Source organism: Myxine glutinosa, chromosome 2 (genome assembly GCF_964187855.1).
Source record: "Myxine glutinosa chromosome 2, kmMyxGlut1.1, whole genome shotgun sequence".
Classification (NCBI taxonomy): Eukaryota; Metazoa; Chordata; class Myxini; order Myxiniformes; family Myxinidae; genus Myxine; species Myxine glutinosa.
In genome coordinates, this window is record NC_136262.1 from 152,778,441 (window position 1) to 152,799,972 (window position 21,532).

At 44.8% G+C, this 21,532-nt stretch overlaps 1 protein-coding gene across 1 annotated transcript in view; it reads right to left on the reverse strand.

Annotated features, from left to right (window-relative positions):
- Positions 1-1,049: 1,049 nt before the first annotated feature.
- The window catches only part of LOC144890808 (disabled homolog 2-interacting protein-like), a gene marked incomplete at its 3' end in the record, with an annotated part of 65,467 nt that continues 44,984 nt past the window's right edge, over positions 1,050-21,532 (reverse strand). The window contains exons 7-12 of the mRNA XM_078772647.1: positions 17,732-17,876; positions 12,709-12,853; positions 6,956-7,192; positions 6,497-6,698; positions 2,487-2,728; positions 1,050-1,242 (exon numbers count right to left, since the gene is read on the reverse strand). Coding sequence (XP_078628773.1) covers positions 1,050-1,242; positions 2,487-2,728; positions 6,497-6,698; positions 6,956-7,192; positions 12,709-12,853; positions 17,732-17,876 — 1,164 coding nt within the window. The remainder of the gene's footprint in view (positions 1,243-2,486; positions 2,729-6,496; positions 6,699-6,955; positions 7,193-12,708; positions 12,854-17,731; positions 17,877-21,532) is intronic.

The following is a 21,532-nucleotide window of genomic DNA, read 5'->3' on the forward strand; positions in this document are numbered from 1 at the left end:
CACTTCCCGTCTGGACTACTGCAATAGCCTCCTCTATGGTTCACCCTCAACAATCACCAATAAACTCCAATATATTCAGAACTCCGCTGCCCGTCTACTCACCCATTCCCGGACCCGTGACCACATCACCCCCGTCCTTTACAAGCTTCACTGGCTCCCCATCTCCCAGAGAATCCAGTACAAAATCCTCCTCTTGACCTACAAAGCCCTCCATAACCTGGCCCCATCCTACCTGGCTGACCTCCTCTCCAGACACACTCCCACCCGCAACCTCCGCTCTGCTGGTACCAACCTCCTGACCCCCCCCATCCGGACCAAATTCAGATCCTGGGGGGACAGGGCCTTCTCCATCGCTGCTCCCACCCTCTGGAACTCACTACCTCACACCATCAGAGACTCCTCCTCACTCACCACATTCAAAACATCACTCAAGACCCACCTGTTCAGCACTGCATTCAACATTCAACCCACAGCATTTAACCCCTGACTATCACTTCTCCTTCTCCCTCCTTTTGCTTTAAATATTTCCCTATTGATTCTTGTCTTTTTGCAATTGTTGTTTTCATGTTTTGTTATGCATTATGTTTTGCACTCTGTCAAAGCACCTTTGGGCTTCATGAAAAGTGCTATACAAAATAAATGAATTATTATTATTATTATTAGAAGCTCACCCGACACCATCGCCAGCAGGAAAATCGAGCATTGGGGCTCGGAGGCCAGACGTCCCCTCGGTGACCGACCCGGACGTAGAGCCGCGGGTGCAGTCGGGCGGCACGCCGAGATGGAACAGCGGATTGTGAAAAGACAACGGAAGCAGGGGTGGTGGTGCAACTGAGTGGCCAATATCCCTGGGGAAGGGGAAGTAAAATTACACATGTAAGATGGGAAAAAATTAAGGAAGGGTTGTTGGACCAGAGCGAACCATTGGTTCCATACCTGCCAACCTCTGCCATGGTCAACGCTAGCTGTTCGGGTCTGCGAGCCAAAACACCACCAGAAGTTTGCGACCAGCCTCCTTTAGGCCACAGCTTCCCACCTGGCCCCGTGCTCTCATCGGCCGAACCAAGGTCAACGCCACCACTGTGGAGGCTGCTGCTGCTTCCACCACCCACATCACCATCACGATCAGAGGGAGGGTGGCTGTGCGGTGCGGGTGGAGAGGATAATGGTGGCGGTTCGGGACGCGTTACGAAGAAAGCTTCACGGTTCTCTTGTGTCGGTGATGGTAAGCGAGTGACTCCCCTGAGAAAGGATAGAGGTGAAAGATAGTCGTTAACGAAAGGTAGTCATTCAAAATATTGTTTGTTCATAATCATTTTGTTCATAATGTTCATAAAAGGTAGTTTGAAATTGTTCATAATCGATCGAATGACACATATGTCATATAAACTCATAATGTAATCTTTAAAACAATCCTCGTGCTTGAAAACATGTATTTTGACACCCTGTTTGCATTTCTATCATGTTTTTAGGTGGTAATATGATAAAATGCCAAAATTGCCGCCATTTTGGACGCCATCTTGAATTTCCGTTGAAGCACAAGGCGGATGTCTGGGGACTTTTAGTATGTTATTCAGGACAGTTTTCTGAACATATCCTGAAATTTACAGCTTTGTTTGAATTTGTTCCGGGTTAAATCTATTATTCCTGGACTACTTACTGTGGATCAGAATTGCCAGTAATAAATACTGACAAGCTTCTGCAGATGAATCTGTGCGAACACTGCATTTGAATCCAAATCCTTCATGCTGCTGGCTTCGGCATCCCATTACAATGTCTTGACCCACTACGCCGCCAACGTCCCCTACAATTATGTTCCGGGCAACGGCCATTGTAGTATGGCTAATATCGAGTCAAAATGAACAATAACAATCATCCAGCAGGACACAATAGGAATGTTAATTGGACACCGTACTACAGAGGGCGGTGACAAAGAGCCATTGTTGTGTTATCAGTTATCCTGTATCTGAGGCTCGGAGACTACGTAACTTGTACATATGATTCATGTGCATATTCCTTTGCTATCTTTGAGTAGTTCCATTCTCGAACCATATTATCTCTAAATTAACATACATATTTGGCAGCAGTCGCTCCTCCATCACAAATGTGCCTCCTGAGCACAATCGAAAAAATAAAATTCACAATTGGGAATAGTACAATAATTTATACTTGGTGCTCAAAATCTACTCTTCTGACCAGTGAGTAACATTTGACAGTATCATGTCATTAATATTGTAAATTACTCATGAGCAGAAGAACATGTTATTACCATCGACATTGGGAATTAAGTGTTTTAATGGCTTGGATGTGCTCGTGTTAAAATAGTTACGATGAATCCTGACTTGTTCAGCTTTGGGGCCACAATGGGACTGCCAGGTATGCACGAAGGAGATCAATGCTTGCCTAATCCACATTACATTGATTCGGTTTCCTGGTGCCAACCAAAATAGATCCCATCAATCCCATTTATGCCACCAATCTCTCACCCGGCCATATCTCCATCTTCAACTATACGATGGAGGCCTGAAGCCAAGCTCATGCTGCTGATGGCGGGCCCACTCGCAAGCCGATCTCCTGCAACACCCGTTATCAACAGGCCCGGGCATGCCGTGCCGGGTCCGTGCATAGATACCAAGGGCGCAGGTGGGGCTGGGGGGCTCGTTGAAGCGAGCGCTGCACTGATGTCACCCAGGATCCGTGGCAAAGGACCGAGTTTGGCTGCAAGAGTCTAAGGCAAGGGGTTGGGGGTGGGAGAAGGTTAGGGAAGAAAACGGAGTCTTTCACAGACAATTATCACGAATGTACAGTGATCAGACGGTATTGCCAAAACTCAAATCAACATGACGTTTTGGGCAGATTTTAGGCTTTTAAATAATTTTCCCAGGGTGCGAAGTGCAATTGGGTTTATAAGTTTTTCATATCCGTGTTTCATCCTCTTTGCAAGTGGTTGGGAAACTTCAGTGGCTATTAAATCACCAAATCTCCACCACCAAGCTCAATTTTGTGTTTTCCTCTCAGGAGATATCAATTCACGTGGTACCCCACGACAAATTACAGCAAGCTACAGGCACCAGCAACATGTAAAACTTGGCTTAAAATGCAGAGCTTTCAAGTCAACCTGTATACTAATTTGCATATACCAACAGATCCTCAGCAATGTCACCATGAATGATTAAATGAAGTAACCAATCAATAGAAAGGTGGACGAGGGAGTAACGAAAGGAAGCAAAGAGATGGTGAGGGAAAGGAGATGTGGGAGGAGATGAGGGACGGGAAGGAGAGTATGAGGGGAAGTAAATGGGAGAAGAGTAAGCTAGAAGGAGATGGGGGAAGAGAGGAACGAAGGAGAGGGAGGTTGGCAAGGAGAGGTTCGGGAAGGAGAGGGGGATAGAAGGGAAGAAGGGGGAGGGAGAAAGGGAGGAAGGAGAGAGGAGGCAAGCAGGGGGGAATGAGAGGGGTAAGAAGAGAGGTGGTGGCAGGGGGGCGGAGAGGAGGAAGAAGAGGGAGGTTGGGGGAGGAGAGTGGGGATAGGGAGGAGGAGAGGGGAAGGAGAGGGAGAAAGCAGAGGGGAGGAAGCAAAGGGGAAGAAGGACAGGGGGGAAGGAGGAGGAATGAGAAAGGGAAAGGGGGTGAAGAGAGAATGGGGAAAGAGATGGAGAAAAGAGAGAGGGGGATGAGAGGGGGAGTGGAGGGAGAGGGGAGGGGAAAGGGGGGAGTGAGAGAGAGAGAGAGGTGACCATGCCTCATTAACAGGTCCGATCACCATCGAAGGATGCAGCTCAGCTTTGTGGTATCGCAGTACCAGCAGAATTCTGAGTTGAGGCTAGTTCTGCCACTGTGGCAGTGCGTGCGCAAATGAGCCAATTATTTGACCATCTCTTCTTCCCAAAGGATGTCCCATGTCACTAACAGAAATGGTATGCCAGCTGTCTTGGATCACTGTATAGTTACGATGGGTGCATTCATGAAAATGGCAACAGTAATGAAACTGCAGCTATGGTGTGGGCTTTCAGAAATACGCAACGCAGCGCATGGAATGGAGCCACCACACACTGCGAGTAAAATTTTGTAACGTAGGATGAAAAAGCCTTTTGCACTTCTTTCCTTCTGTGTATTTGGGAAAAAAAAACAAAAAAAAACAACCAAAGAGAAGGCCACAATTAATATAGCACTTGGCCACAAAGTGAATCCCTTAAACAGCGGGTACAAGAGCAGCGTTTAATCCAAATGCCAGATTCTACACAATTTGGTGGGGATTCTACAACGTGCATTTCGTGGTAATTTGCATTCGTTCTCATAAAAGCATTTTGGAAGACCAAGCCTCGATGGCCTGAAATTGGGTCGACAAGGGCTGTTTGAAAACGCCAGTAATTAGATAAACATTTCAGAAAGAACAAAGGCTTCCTCTTCAGCTTACATAAATTGGAGTTTTTTTTTGTTGTTGTTGCTCTAAAGTCTAAGCACACTGTCCTTTTCACAGAACCTATGTAACTACTAATGTATGGGCGATGTTTAATGGCGAGCAATCAACACAAGGCCTTTGGTAAACGTTCCGACTCATACATATAACGAAACACCACCAAAGCACATCTGTTTCACTCGCCACGTCACTGTGGTAGTTTTGTTGGCATTCTGCTTGCCTTTGGTCTGATCTGTTTTGAGCAGGCCTGCCACCAAAGGTCAAATACGGTATGTTAACGAGTCAAAATAACTGTGACATGTCTGTTACTTGTCGTATTTTGCACATGTATGCACTAAACTAAGCATGTGTGCAAATGGTTGCATTGCACTAAACTTGCTCAAATCTATAGTGGTTTTCTAAAAAGGGATCTGAAAAACATGGTAGATGTATATCTGCTTTTGCATCTTCAAGAAAAGATGCTGCAAAAGCACCTATTGCAATGTCCTTTGCAAACTCGTCGAGACCCTATTAATTCACCATGACAATGATTGGCAAGCTACGCACACCTCCTGCTCAGCTGAAACAGGTCGAAGGTAACACTCGTGATTTGTTGACATGATTACTCCGCCAGGGAGTAATGCATTCGATCGTGTCCGTCCGTGTGTGTGTGGTGTGTTCGTGTGTTTGCGAACAAGATATCTGGAAAAGTTCTGAACGGATTTGGATGAAAGTTGGTGGGATGATTGCCCTTGGGATAAGGAAGAATTGATTAGTTTTTGGTGAAGCTCAGGATATTATTCCCGATCCAGGAATTTTTTGAAGGATTTTTTTTACCATTGGAAGATAGGGCTCGTTTTTTTTAACATTATCTTCTATATATTCTATATTTAACATTGTGATATGAAAATAGTTTTCATATTTGTTGTAAATGTAGTTTAAACTCGTGGTTATGCGTTGGAGCGGTGTATTTTCTTTTAGCAGCGTCGTCTTCAATATTCTTTTTTTTTTTCTAATAAAGACATATTCTGTCATTTTAAAACCACCAAAGTGTGTATTAGGTTTCCCCGTTTCATAAAATGTATCGTTTGATACGTATAATGCTTTAAAACTTTTTTTTTTTTAATCTTTACCTCAGAAGAGATATCAACATTTAGCTCAGCGAATGTCATTCGCGGTGTCAGTATTTGATGAACTTATAAAGACTTAGTTCCAGATTTGTCAATGGCTGAGGTATATTAACAAACGAATTAAAACAGATTTGGCAAAATTTCACCTTTTTAAAAAAAGATCGCACATTCACTCAGGGTTGCGAGAGGCTGAAGAAGAAGAAACCTCGCATGGGCTTCCCCGACCAAATAAATAATTCTGGTTCTGGCTCTGCGATTTTCAGGTTTATTACTCCCGCTAGGGAGTAACGCATTCGATCCTGTCCGTCCGTGTGTGTGTGTGTGTGTGTGTGTGTGTGTGTGTGTGTGTGTGTGTGTGTGTGTGTGTGTGTTCGTGTGTTTGTGAACAAGTTATCTGGAAAAGTTCTGAATGGATTTGGATGAAAGTTGGTGGGATGATTGCTCTTGGGATAAGGAAGAATTGTTTAGTTTTTGGTGAAGCTCAGGATATTATTCCGGATCCAGGAATGTTTTTGGAAATTTTTTTGGGAAAGATTTTTTCTGTTTTACAGCATTAAAGCTTTTATTCTTATTCTTAAATGATGTTTTTCTCCTCTAATTCCGAGATATATCAAAATAAATTCTGACAGTTAGGGCTTACTTCCTTTTTCATTTATTGTTTTGGGGAGAGGGGATGTCAAACAAAACGTATTATTCCAACTAAACCCACGGCGGGAGTATGCACTCTACTGAGTGGCGTTCTAGTTGGTACATGTTGCAGATTTAAAATCCTAGATATTTCATACTTAACAGTGTGGAAGGTTTATTACTTGGAGTAACCATAATTCTTCCTCCACAATGTCTGGACTGGCAGAAGAAATGAGGCTGTGCACCTGCTTTGAAGAATTCAACACCGATTATATAGTCACCGTAACTCCGGAATGATTGAATTGTAATGTACTGTATCCCCATGTTCTTGGCTACGTACCGCATCTCCTTGAGCGAGGAGTTCTGAAAGGAGGATGTGGAGGAAGGAGAGTTCACGGCCTAGGTCTATGTAGCCATCAAAGCTCTCAGAGTGAGGCCCTGAATCTGGGTTGGTCATTTCCAGCAGATACCGCTTCATCTTTCCCCACTCGTTTTCCAAAAAGTCATTCATGAAGGCCATGTAGTCTTCCTTGTTTCCAAACCTGACATGGAATGAGAAAATGTGGCATGGGTTGAGGAAATACGAAATGAGGGGAAGATAGGGGCTTTGGTGCAGGGTATGAGAGCACAACAAAATGCACAGGTAAAAAGAAGTTGAAAGTCAAGGAATTATGGATGGCAAAAGTAAGACAAGGTGGAATTATGTCCAGGAGTAAACAGATCTAGACTGAAGACAATAAGCTAATAATTGCAAGCATGATGGTTAAGTATATCTGAAGGCCGGATACCCAGCACTCACTTTGTGAAGTTAGCGAGGTTCTGGATGACTTTGGCAATGAGTGTGAGTGTTCGAGCGGTGCGCTCATCTGGGTACTCCTGGGTCAAACCAAACAGACTTGGGGACATGATGGCGGGACACAGGAAACGCAGGAAGAGGGAGGCAACTACGAGGCGCTCACTCAAATCGTGGCGCCCACGGCCGCCACATTGCTGCCGACAAGATGCAAACACTTCACGGAGCTCTCGAGGAAACACGCTGTGAAGGAAATGCACAAGATTATAAGTTTGTAATTAAAGTACCATGGGCTCATCTAAACCAAACAAAGTATGCAAGGCCTCTCAAACAGTATTTCTCTTGTTACAGGGTAAGTATAGCTAAAGTGTAAAGTTTGTGGTGGTTGCATTTCCTGAAACTTTGTTGCATTGTCATCACTGGTCCAGCTTCAATTCTCAAGGCTGCTCAGAAAAAAACCTCGACCGGAGGAGATGGGCACCACTGGGTATATCTGTGCAAAGAAAAACCACTATGGTGGCCTGACGAGCTTCATAAGGTCCACAGGAGTATTACCACCCTATTTCTTTTACTATACAGTACTTGCACTTGAAAAGAAAAAGGTGCGTTTTCTAAGCTGAGTGTTTATCTCAACTGATAAACCCACAATGCTCCACAAATTAAACTAGAAGCATCTGAAAAGGCAAAGCCCGTCCGCGTCTGCTTTGTATTCAGACTTCTTCTTCCGGATGGTAAATATGATGAAAACGGATAACAAACCCCCACCCCCAAAAACCCATTTTAGGTGATCTTGACCTCTTGACCTCAAAAGCAATAGGCTTCAATGACCCAATATGCAAATTCTTAAAACTTCAGGTAAATTGGATGAAAATTGACGATTTTATGACACTGACCTTTAACTTTTTGACCAAATAATTAATTTGTTTTCTCCATATTATAAATATAACTTTAAGAAAATCTGATGACAAAAGTTCAAATGTTAAAAGGTTACCGCCCGGACAGCCAAAGACACACACACACATACATACGCACACACGACTAGAACACTCGGTAGAGCGCATACCTCCGCAAGGCTGAACGGTTTACCTTTTGTATCCCATTGATAGGCCGGATCTGGATCCAGACCTGAACCAAAATCGAATCGTCTTGTTCTTGAAACACACCCAACCTGTCAACTAAGTTTCATCCGAATCTGTCTACAACTTTCTGAGATATCCTGCTCACAGACAAACAGTCAGACAGACAGGTGTGAAAACATAACCTCCGTCCACCTTCGGTGGTGGAGGTATTAAAGCACAGGAAAGGACCACTTGGCCCATCAAGCCTGTCATATTCACATCCCAAGGCCACAACGGTCTGCTCTTTTTAAAATACACAATGGGATATTTAATGTCCAGGACCTAAACATATATGGGACAGCCAATCATACAAAGCACCGCTCCGCTCCGCTCTACAATAGAGTGACACGCTGTAAAATTTTCTAACCTGCACCAAATTTCAAAATTTTAACTGTGGATTTGAGCTTAGCAGCAGTTCCGACTGTTAAAAAGGTGTCTCCGGGCGGTGCTTCGTATGACCCACTGAACGTGTTCTTCAGGCGCGGAAGCTCGCTGGTGATCGTTCCGGGTCTATTCTCCTTATTCCTAGAATTTTTCTTTCTCCATCTGACACGGATCATCCTTTACAACTCCGCGGAGGACAGTTTCCGGTCAGGCCGGTCTTTGCGATGACAATCAACAAAAGCCAGGGTCAGAGCTTGCTGGAGTGCTGCTTCCCACCAGTGTTTTTACGTTGCACCGAGTAGAGTAGGAGACCCACATTATCTGCGTGTCTTTGCCAACCAGAATTAATTGCGGATAAGGAGAGAGACTGAGCTTACTGCAGGCCGACTAACCCGCAACGTTGTTTATGGGGAGATCATCTACGAACTCAGGGGCAGATACAGAGTGAAAGTTTGAGGGATAATAGTTCCCAAGAAAATGATGCTTTAAAAAAAAATGGACTAATTTGGCTCAGTAAATAAAACTTTTTTTTGTTCATTACAACTGACTATACCTAACTATTGTTCACCGTCACAAAGCATAAATGATGCCAATGGAAACAAACGCGATGCCCCTATAAGGCTAATTTGCAACGTTTGTTTTGGTCAGATGTATAAAACAACACGTTTGTTTTTCCTGATTGTCACTTTCATTTTGCAATTCATCATTTATCTCCACTTCAACATCTGATCTCTGGGAACATAAAACAAATTCATGACATTATCTTTTGGTAATAAGTGTGCAGACGACGAACATTAACGCTGGCTTAGCAGTAAACATAAACTTCTGAAAGCATGCGAGGCACCGCTTCGTTGCTTATACACCACCCAAATAAAGCGAGGCTTTTCCACAGAACTCTGTTCCACGGGTCCCTGCTCGTTCTTTTTTAAAATGTTCTTTTTGGAGAGCAAAGGTTTCCTCCTGGCACACCTCCCATGGAGATCAAATTTGTGCAGCCTCTTTCTAATGGTAGACTCGTGCACTTTGACATCAACAGTGGCAAGAGCTACGTCGGTCCCATGATGACATTCTGGGGTTCTTACAGACTTCTTTCAGCATCTTGCGGTCTGCTCTCGGGCTGAATTTGCTGGGGCGGGCTGGCCTGAACAAGTTGGCAGTTGTTTGGAATCTTCTCCACTTGTAGATGATCTTCCGGACAGTCAAATGATTGATTTCAAATTGTTTGGAGATCTTTTTAAATCCCTTCCCCGCCTTGTAGGCATCTATAACCTTCTTTCTGAAGGCCTCAGAGAGCTCTTTTGATCTAGGCATGGTGACGCTGCATACTTCAACAACAAAGAGCAAACCCAACTAAATGTCTGAGGTTTAAACAAGACAGGTTCCTGCAAGATCCTCTCTAACAATGTTCTAATCATTTGCACCTGAGCTGGTGCACCTGATTCTAATTTTAGGTATTTGAAGTAGTGATAAACGTAGGGGTGTACTTACTTTTTCTACATGCGGTATTTGCATTTATGTTTATTTAAATTATACAATGGACTACAAAATGTAAATGTTTCATGATATTTGTCATATTATATCACTTTTATCTATCAATATTGTTGAAATGAAGATCAAATAGCTGTATGTTGAAATATGTTGAAAAAGTCAAAACTTTACATGGGGTGTACTTACTTTTTCACATGACTGTACAGCTTACTGTGGCATTTTGTGGGGCTCACGTACCAGAAGTTTAAAAATATTATAACCACAAACTATTCAGTTAATTCTGTCCATTGATAATGGCATAATAAAAAATAATGATAATATTAACAAGCTGCCATCCATACATCACACGAAGAAGAAGAACATCAAGCATCGAGCACGTCCCCCAAAGACTAACGTACCTGAGTCGCATTGAGGAGAGTGAGTGAGCCTTCTAAGTAGGCCGCTGGCAAGGCTGCAATATTAATATTAATAATAATAATATTGACAAAAATAATCGTAATAATAATTTGACTCGACCTCAACAAAATCTGGAGGAATTTCCATTTTTTATCAGCTTTTCCACCTTGGAAAATGCCATGTTAACGTGTATAGATAGCAGCTTGAGTGTCATTTCATGTTGTGGCATTTTTCCAAGGCCATAACATGGCGCACCCAAGAACAAAAGTGATAACAACAATAACAATAATAGCATAATAATATTAACATTATTCTGATTCTGATGCACCATGCTATGTTTCAGAGTGTCAGTGTTGCCAAAGCAGTTTCCTGGCAAGGACTAGGTGGTTTGCCATTGCCTTTTCAGGAGTAATTTGGGCAGGAATTTGTAATGTGTTCATGGTGCCGGCAATAACTTGCCAACTCTTCGTGAAGGACAATGTGGGATCTGTAACGTCAACAACTAATGCAAACAGACAAGACGTCCAGATTACCGTGTCCATCCGAGGGACGACACACACATTGATGAATCATCCTCCCAATGAAACACCAGGATGATAGTTTATAGCTGGGTCTGGATTCAAACTCAAGCTCGACAGCTTAAAGGCGAGTGTGCATACCTCTAGGCCATCCTGCTGGCCCTTTCACATTATTACTAAGGAATAATATTAATAATAGTAATAATAATAAGGGTGACAGGATGACCCTCCACACTCACCCCTATTCTCTGACCACTCCTGTAAGGAATGAGTGAATATTTATAAAGGGAAGGGTGATGCCTGAGTTAGGGATAATTATAGGGGTTTGAAGCTGCTGGACCATGGAATGAAAGTGTTCGAGAGAGTCGTGGATAAATTGATAAGACGGAGTGTTAATATACATCAAATTCAAATTGGCTTTATGCCAGGATGGGGCATGTTCGATGCTATTTTTATAATTAGGCAAATACAGGAAAAATATCTGGGGAAGAAGAGACAGCTGTACTTTATATTTGTGGATTTAGAGAACGCATTCGACAGTGCCTCAGGTGCCTCGGGAAGTGGTGCAATGGTCAATGAGAAAGTTATGTGTGGAGGATTGGTTAGTCAGGGTAGTCATGGTGATGTATGATGGACCAAAAACTTCTGTGAGGGTAAATGGAGTGCAGAGTGAGGACTTTGAAGTGAAAGTGGGGGTTCACCAGGGGTCAGTCTTCAGCCCAATCTTGTTCATCATGGTTCTTGAAGCCATATCACAGGAACGTAGAGGAGACTTACCTTGCGAGCTCATGTACGCTGATGACTTAGTGCTGATAGTCGAGAGTGTGGAAGAGGTCATGGGTAAATATACAGTATTGAAGGAGCGTTTGGAGGCCAGAAGATTGAAAGTGAAGAGAACAAAAACAAAAGCACTGATTACTGCGGTGGGAGAATGAACTGTGGAAAAAAAGTGGGAGGTGGCCTTGTGTTGTCTGTAAAAAGGGTGCAGGTAGCAACTCAATATTGTGTAAATATTGTAACTGCTGGGTGCACAAGAGGTGTAGTGACATCAGGGGTAGACTGCAGGTGGTTCCTGACTTTAGGTGTGCTGTCTGTGCAGGTAAACAACTGGTACCAGTCAGAGTGGAAAGATTAGTTGATGGGGACATATCCCTGGAATGTGTAGATAGATTTTGTTACCATGGTGTTATGATTGCTGCAGGTGGCGGTGCAGTGGCAGCAGTGACTGCAAGAAATAGAAGTGGTTGGCGGAAGTTTAGGGAGTTGTTACCCCTGTTGACATCAAGGGGGATATCTCTCTCCAACTAAAGGGAAAACTTAATGCAGCTTGCGTTCGAAGTGCGATGATGTATGGCAGTGAAACCTGGGCGATCAAAAACGATGAAATATGAATGGTGAGATGGATGTGTAATGTGACACTGAAGGATAGGAAACCAAATGTGGAATTAAGAGGTAGGTTAGGTATAGAGAGCATGAGTGAGGTTATGCATAGGGGTAGGTTGAGGTGGTTCGGACACATGGAAAAGATGGGGAAGGGCAGCTGTGTGAAGAAGTGTATAAATATGAATGTGAATGGAAGAAGAGCTCCAGGCTGTCCGAGGAAATCATGGAATGAGTTGCTGAGAGATGATCTCAGAGTTAAAAGCCTAACAAGAGGGCTAGCAACGGATTGCGCTGCCTGGAAAGCAGCCATTAGGTGAAACACGGCTTACACATTCAAGCATGCAAATGGCCGTAAAACAACGACGACGAAGAAGAAGAAGAAGAAGAAGAAGAAGTAGAAGCAGAAGAGGAAGAGGAGGAAGAAGAAGGAGGAAGCAAGACCTTTATGGGTGAGTCACATTTAATCACCCACCAATAGGAATTGATTATTTTGCAGAACGCCAACTCGCAACACATGCGCAGGTTATCCTGGTTCATCTGCAGGTCACCGGGTGTGCAGCGGCTTGGGTCCACCTCGCAATTCTCATCTGACTCGTATAGAGCCTTGATGAATTCCCCTGAACGGTGTAAACAAAACGCACTGTTAATCAGCATCATCTGCTTCGCATCGTGTGATGAAGGAGGATCTTTCGATCTCTCAATAATGGAGACAAGTTCAGAATACCAAGTATCTTGATAAAAGGTCAAATTTCATAAATATAAACTTAGCGAAATACCAACAACCATCAATGACATCATCAGTGACATAGGGGACATAGCATGTATAATTGTATATATATGAAGAACACAAAGGACAAAAGGATTGTGACACCAAAATGTAAACAACCATTAACATGGATGAGCTTTCGGGTCTTTGAAAACTCTGTAGAACAGCAAGGATGGTTGTGATTTATTTCAGAAAATTATATTCTGCTTGACCTCTCTGGCACTCCGATGTGAGCACTTGGCTTACGATATTGAGATTCTCGGCTCAAATACAATACAACGTGTTGATTTGTTCACTGTGACCCGGACGTCATTGTCAACATGTAATGTATGTGATGACGATGGTGTGAGTCGTCGCTTTCTACGACTCTCTTCACTTTGTTGGCATGCTCACAAAGCATTGTGCGTTGTGCGATGGCTGAATAGGTAAAAATGGATGGTGAGCAGGTGAGCTGGTGCCAATGAAGGGAAAAACCAGCATGAAGTTGACACAGCTGTCTGCAGATGCTGCGCAGTGAAGCCTTAATTTGTGCCACCACTGACTTTCATGGGCACATTTATCCACGATGTTGTGCTGCCCAGGCTGACCTACCAGTGCGGTTTGATATTTGAGTGTCCTTCTCATAGCCTTAGCCGAAAGAGGCTTCCCCCACAAGGCAGTGGGGATCCGTTACCCTGGACAAGGGAGGGGCCCATACCAGGTACTGTTAGCCAGAACCAGCTGAGCACGGGACTCGCATGGGGCAGGGAGGTCACTCCCTGAGCGTCCTCCCCGCTTGTTCCCCCTTCCAACTTTCACCTTCATCTCCCTCAACATTCTGCCTCGCTCTTCCCCCTCGTCAAACACCTCACTGCGCCTCTCCCAATCACCATCAAACCTTTTGTCCGCCCCATTCTTCCCTTTCTCCAAGCTATTCTGTAATCTCCGACACACCTTCAACAGCTCCCCCTTCCTCTTCCTCTTCCTTAATGGTATGGACCTCAAACATCCGGGGCCTTCACTCAAACAGACGTGATCTGCTTAACAGAAACTTTACTCCTTCATGACGTCTCTGATTCCTTGGTATCTCTCCCAGGTTACTCCCTCCTCCGGTATGATAGACCTGAGCCTCGTCCTGGAGGTGGGGTTGCTATCTTTATAAAAAACTCTCTTCCTCACTCGCCCTGCACTGCCCTCTCTCCACCTCACCCCCAGGAATACCTTTGGCTACGGCTTCCCCTTCGCTCCCACCTTTTGTTCATACTAGGGCGTGCCCGTACGTGGGTGCAAAAAAACATGCGTGCAAACAACAACAACAAAAAAAAACTTTGAAACCACGTGGCAGTAACGACCACAGAACCCCCCCCCCCCCTCTATTTACATGAATGGTTTGGTCCATTCGCAACGACCACAGAACCCCCCCCCTCTATTTACATGCAATGGTTTGGTCCAAAGCGAACGGCTTGCAGTGTTTGGTAAAGAAATCGCCATAGCTCGGTAAGTACTTGTCCGATTAATATGAAACCTTGAAAAGGCACATCCTCGGGTCCCCAGCAATATACCTGGCAAGTTTCAAGTATATCGGACCCGTGGTTGTCGAGAAACAGCGGTCACAGACAAACACACACACAGACACACACACACACACACACACACACACACACACACACACACACACACACACACACACACACACACACACACACACACACACACACACACAGAGATTGCTGGAATTATAGATAGATGTGTGTTGTACAGTCCACCAAACAGTGGTGACTCCATCTACATCTTGCTGTCTGAGAATATGGACCAACTTCTATCTACCCATCCCAACTCTCTCTTCCTCATATGTAGTGATTTCAACTGTCACCATGCCAGTTGGCTGGGTGTGGGTACCTCTCTCACCAGATATGGCTCTTCAGCAAAGGACTTCTGTGACTCACTGGGACTGACACAATCTGTCAATTTCCCGACCCGGATTTCAGTCAACCGAGCATCTTCTCTTCTGGACTTGGTTATGACTAACTTCCCTGAAAATGTCTGCTGCTCTTCTTCTGCTCCAATCGGCTCTTCTGATCATGTGCTTGTTAAAGTGGACATCTCTCTGACCATTCTCAGAGAGCCTCCTCAGCGTCGACGAGTCTGGCATTTCACTCAGGCCAACTGGCACGGTCTTCAAGCAGCCATCAATCATCTGGACTGGTCTCCCATCTCTACTGCCTCTGACATAAATTCTTCCTGGGAATTCTTCCAAAGCAAACTGCTCTCTCTCATGCACAGATTTATCCCATCTCGTCTTCTGTTGTCATACCCTTCCTCCCGTCCATGGTACACGGAATCTTGTGGTGAGGCTATTGCCCAGAAACAACTTGCTTTCGTCTCCTGGAAAGCAAATCCAACGGAAGGAAATCTCATTTCCTTTCACAAAGCCCGAAACAAGTGTGTGTCCACCCTCAGGAGAGCCAGGAAACAATATCTCTCCATTCTCAGGACCGAACTCTCTTATCTGTCTCCCTCTTCCAAATCCTGGTGGCATCTGGTCAAATCTGTTTCTGGTGTTTGTTCCCCCTCCATCCCCTCCCTCACCTCAAATGGCCACACGGCTGACTCCGCACGTGAAAAAGCTGAATGCCTCAACTCTGTGTTTGCCTCTAAATCTTGTGTCCCAAACCCATCCCTCTCTGTACCCACCGTACCCAGTCGTACCCAGCTGCTCCTGGACTCTGTGTCCTTTCCTCCTGACAAGGTGGAAAAGTTTCTGTCAACCCTTGACTCGGATTCTGCAACTGGACCTGACGGCATCAGCCCACGGGTCCTAAAATCCTGTTCTTCCGCTCTTTCACTCCCTCTCTCTGTTCTCTTCACCCTCTCTTTTGCTCAAGGTCATCTTCCATCTGCTTGGAAATCTGCCAACATCACCGCTTTGCACAAAAAAGGTGCAAAAACAGATCCCAGCAACTACAGACCAATCAGCCTTCTCCCAATTATCAGCAAAGTCATGGAATCCATCATTGCTTCAGATATGAAATCTTTCCTCTTCTCCAATGGCTTGATCTCTGATCATCAATTTGGTTTCAGACCTGGACACTCTACTCTGGACATGCTGCTTCTGCTTTCTCAACAATGGATGGAGGTCCTCAATGCCAAACAGGAAATTAGAGCAGTCTCCCTTGACATATCACGTGCCTTCGATACGGTCTGGCACCCCGCTCTGCTCACCAAACTCTCCTCTTTTGGTATCCATGGAAATCTCCACGCATGGCTGGCGGACTTCCTCTCTAGTCGTAATCAACGTGTGGCCCTGAATGGGTTTCTCTCATCTCCTCTTCCTGTTCAGGCTGGAGTTCCACAAAGCAGTGTTCTGGGCCCTGTGCTTTTTCTGGTCTTCATCAATGATCTCTCTGACTCTCTTGAAAATCCTCTGTATCTCTTTGCTGATGACTCTACTCTCTGTCGCTCCATTCTTCATCCCTCAGATCGGCAGTCTGCAGCCTCCTCACTCTCTGCAGAACTGGACAAAATCACAGACTGGGCAAACAAGTGGAACATGTCTTTCAATCCTGACAAATCTCACACTCTTACGATGTCTCTCCGAAAAGACCGACTGGACAACCCTCCCATCCACTTTCTGAATAATCCTCTCCAAGAAGTTCTGTCACTCAAGCTTTTGGGTCTCACTATCTGCCATGATCTTTCCTGGGAAAACCACATTTCCACGCTGGCCTCCAAAGCCAGTTGGCACTGGGCATCCTCTGTCATGCGAAGTTCTTCCACGGTACACCTGAGCTCCTCACCACATACAAGGCTTTCATCCGCAGCTCAATGGAATACTGCTCTCCCCTTTGGGCTGGTGCTCCTGCCTCACACCTAGCTCGTCTTCACGCTGTTGAAACCAAAGCATTCAGAATCATTGGAATCTCCCGCGATGAAGCTAACTCCAAGGGCCTCTCACTCACTCACCGCAGGCAGGTTGGTGGTCTTTCCGTCTTCTACCGACTCCTCTCTGGCCTTGCCCCCCCAGCTCTCTCTGGGCTCTGTCCCGCAAATATTCCTACAGGTCGCACAAGATCTGCCTGGCAACCCTCTTATGGTCAAACTGCCAAAATCAAGACACTCTGCTCACCTTCACTCCTTCATTCCTCTTTTCTCCCGCCTCTGGAACAAAGTCCCTCACTCTCTTCAATCCCACTCCACCCTCCAGGTCTTTAAAACAGCTGTTCACCACAATCTCTTATCTTCCCCCATCCAAAACCTTGATATTTTCTACCCCCGCTAATTTCACCCTCGTTCCACTTTTTTGAAATACCAACTTCTGTCCTGGAAGTCCTTGGTGTCCTTGTGTTTTATACTTCTCCCTCCCCCCCCCTTCCCACGCCTCCTCCCCCCAAGCCCTCTCCCTTCCACACATCTCCCTGCTCTCAAATGTTGTGTTTGTGCGCTTCCCCTTCTCTCCCTATCTTATTTTCCGCTCCCTCTTTTTATATATTTTGTTTGTCTGGTTGATTTGTTTGTGAAGTAAATGTTAGCTCTTTCACGAGCCTCGATTCAGTATACAACAAAAAAAAAAAAAAAAAAAAAAAAAAAAAGCTGTGAATGTGCCGTTCATAAAAACAGCTACTCTGCTACCCATATTCCTCCATAAGAAACAAGCTCCTTCATGAGCCTTAAACACAAAACAGATAAATGTACACACACAAAGCAAACACACATAAAATACACTCAAGTTCTCACTACTCAACATACGCACCAAGTGCATCCTGGAGATACTTGTGCCCAACGAGCTTCAGGAACTCCTCAATGGCTTTGGTACCCAACGTGTTTTCTCGAAAGAGTAGGTGTTCGTTCTCGCCGCACCTTTCAATCTCTGACAGCACCATCTCACAAAGAAATTCCTGCACAATGGAAGGTGTGGGGAGCGGGATGGGGTGAGCAGAGAAATATAATGTCATTGATACCAATTTATAATGTTTAAAGGAGCAGACAAAATGAAGACACCCATTTCAGTTGAACTATCAATAATATCCGTGACAAAATTAACGGGTGAACACAATGAACTTGTTGCTTGAATTAAATACAAGTTACGAAAGATAAATCTTATGTTTATAAATAGTAAAACATTTTTATCGCCTGCTGTTGGGTTTTATGCTTTAATCCATGCACACTTGGACGATGCATTTTTCCACAGGCACTGGCCATAATGACGGGATATATAATCACAACACAACAGATCAAAACAATTGTATAATTATTGTCGTTGTGTGTTAAAAGTGGGCTTGGCTGTTCACAACACATTCTGCGGTGATCGAGTGATCATTTCGGTGAATTCGGGGCCAAGATAAGGTTAATGGATCTGCTTCTTCTTTTTTCTTTTGTTGGATACGAAGTTGAGGCTTGTGTAAGAGCTAACACATAGAACATACAATAAAGGGAGCGGGAGACGAGAAGGGAAGGGAGAGGGAAGCACAACAATAGAGAATAGGGACATCGGGAGATGTGGAAGGGAGAGGGCTTGGGGAGGGGGGGGGGGGTGGGGGCGGGGGGAGAGCAGTATTCCATCAAACTGAGGCTGAAAGCTTTGTATGTGGTGAGACGCTCAGTAGTACCGTGGAAGAACTTCGCATGACAGAGGATGCCCAGTGCCAACTGGCTTTGGAGGCCAGCGTGGAAATGTGGTTTTCCCAGGAAAGATCATGGCAGATAGTGAGACCCAAAAGCTTGAGTGGCAGGGCTTCTTCGAGAAGATTGTTGAGAAAGTAGATGGGAGGGTTTTCCAGACGGTCATTTCGGAGAGACAAAGTGAGAGTGTGAGATTTGTCAGGATTGAAAGACATGTTCCACTTGTGTGACCAGTTTGTGATATTGTCCAGATCTGCAGAGAGTGAAGAGGCTGTTGCCTGCCAATCTGAGGGTTGAGATATGGAGCGGCAGAGAGTGGGGTCATCAGCAAAGCGATAGAGAGGATTTTCCAGAGAGTTGGAGAGATCAGTAATGAATACCAGAAAAAGCATAGGGCCCAGAAAACTGCCTTGATGAGCTCCAGACTGGACAGGAAGAGGAGATGAGAGAATTCCATTTGGAGCCACACGTTGACTACGACAAGAGAGGAAGTCCACAAGCCATGCATGGAGATTTCCATGGATACCATAGGAGGAGAGTTTGGTGAGCAGAGCTGGGTGCCAGACTGTATCGAAGGCACGTGATATGTCAAGGGAGACGGCTCTGATTTCCTGTTTGGCATTTAGGACCTCCATCCATTGTTGAGACAGCAGAAGCAGCATGTCCAGAGTAGAATGACCTGGTCTGAATCCAAATTGATGATCGGAGATCAAGCCATTGGAGAAGAGGAAGGATTTGATATCCAAAGCAATGATGGATTCCATGACTTTGCTGATAATTGGGAGGAGGCTGATAGGTCTGTAGTTGCAAGGATCAGTTTTTGCACCTTTTTTGTGTAAAGCGGTAATGTTTGCTGATTTCCAGGATGCTGGCAGATGACCTTGAGCAAAAGAGAGGGTGAAAAGAACAGAGAGAGGGTGAGATAGAGCGGCAGAGCAGGATTGTAGGACTCGTGGGCTGATGCCGTCTGGTCCAGTTGCAGAATCAGAGTCGAGGTTTGACAAAAACTCCTCCACCTTGTCAGAAGAGAAGGACACAGAGTCCAGGAGCAGTTGGGTTCGATTGGGTAAGGTGGGAACAGAGAGAGATGGGTTTGGGACAAAAGATTTTGAGGCAAACACAGAGTTGAGGCATTCGGCTTTGTCACGTGCGGTGTCAACTGTGTGGCCATTTGAGGTAAGGGAGGGGATGGAGGGGGAACAAACACCAGAAACGGATTTGACCAGACGCCACTAGAATTTGGAGGAAGGAGACAGGTTTGAGAGTTCATTCTCTTGTTCCGAGCTTGGTGGAAGGAACTGAGATTGCCTTCAGTTGGATTAGCCTTCCAAGAGGCAAAGGCAAGTTGTTTCAGGGCAACTGCCTCACCACAAGATTCAGTGTACCATGGATGGGAGGAAGGGTAAGACAACTGAAGACGAGATGGGATAAATCTGTGCATGAGAGAGAGCAGTTTGCTTTGGAAGAATTCCCAGGAAGAATTGATGTCAGAGGCAGTGGAGATGGGAGACCAGTCCAGATGAGATGATTGATGGCTGCTTGAAGACCGTGCCAGTTGGCCTGAGTGAAATGCCAGACTCGGCGACGCTGAGGAGGCTCTCTGAGAATGGCCAGAGAGATGTCCACTTTAACAAGCACATGATCAGAAGAACCGATTGGGGCAGAAGAAGAGCAGCAGACATTAGCAGGGAAGTTTGTCATAACCAAGTCTAGAAGGGAAGATACACCATTGGCTGAGATCCGGGTCGGGAAATTGACAGATTGTGTCAATCCCAGTGAGTCGCAGAAGTCCTTTGCTGAGGTGCTATGGCTGGTGAGAGATGAACCCACACCCAGCCAGCTGGCATGATGACAGTTGAAGTCGCCACAAATGAGGAAGAGAGAGTTGGGATGAGTGGATAGAAGTTGTTCCATGTTGTCAGACAGTGAAATGTAAATAGAGTCATCACTGTTTGGAGGACGGTACAAGAATACAAGCTTTCACTCGCGTGATGATCACAAAGCCTATCGACACGTGATCCATTTCAAATTTCTAGACTATGACGTCACACTGTGTGGCAATAACGCGAGCATAAAAGCAAAAAATAATGATAAAAGTAAGTACGTGTGCAAGTTTCTTATCGCTGCAGTAAGTAAAGGAAGTTATTAAAGGGTAACCACACTCGTTTCAAAAACTGAGAATTGCAAGATGTGATCATTTGAAATTTTCTGCCTTACACCCTTGTATGAGAACAAAAAGGCAGAAGCACTATTAAGCAGCAAATGTAACTTCATGAATCTGCTGGCAATGTCTGTGCATGTGGCCACGCATTTCCTTTGTTGGTTCCTGATTGGATGCGAAAGACATACCTTCATGCGGCTTTCAGAGCCAATCAGAGACGTCAGATAGGAACGCATGGCTGGCTGCACAGAAACAGATGGGGAGTTCAATGAAGTTGCATTTTTTGCTTAATGTGGAAGTTTTCATACAATAATGGGAAGTGGCAAATTATATGGCAATGAAATGAAGCTATTGTGTGTTTTTACATTTCAGTGTGGTTTCCAAATTTCCTTTGATTAATCTCAAATAATGTTCATCATTGAGACGAATAGCGATGGTAGTACTCGGTAGAGAGCATACCTCTGCCAGGCTGAGCAGTTTACGTTTTGTATCCCACTGATAGGCCGGATCTGTATCCGGACCTGAACCAAAATCGAATCGATTTGTTCTTGTCACCTACCCAATTCATCCACCAGGTTTTGTCATAATCCGTCCACAACTTTTGGAAATATCGTGCTATATATCGTTTTCGGTCCCATCTCTCAATGCTGAGGAATCACTTTAAAAATCCTTGTATCCGGATCCGGATCTTCACCAAAATTTAATTAATGTGCCCTTATCACACACCCAATCTATCGACCAAGTTTCGGCCAAATCTGCCAATAACATTTT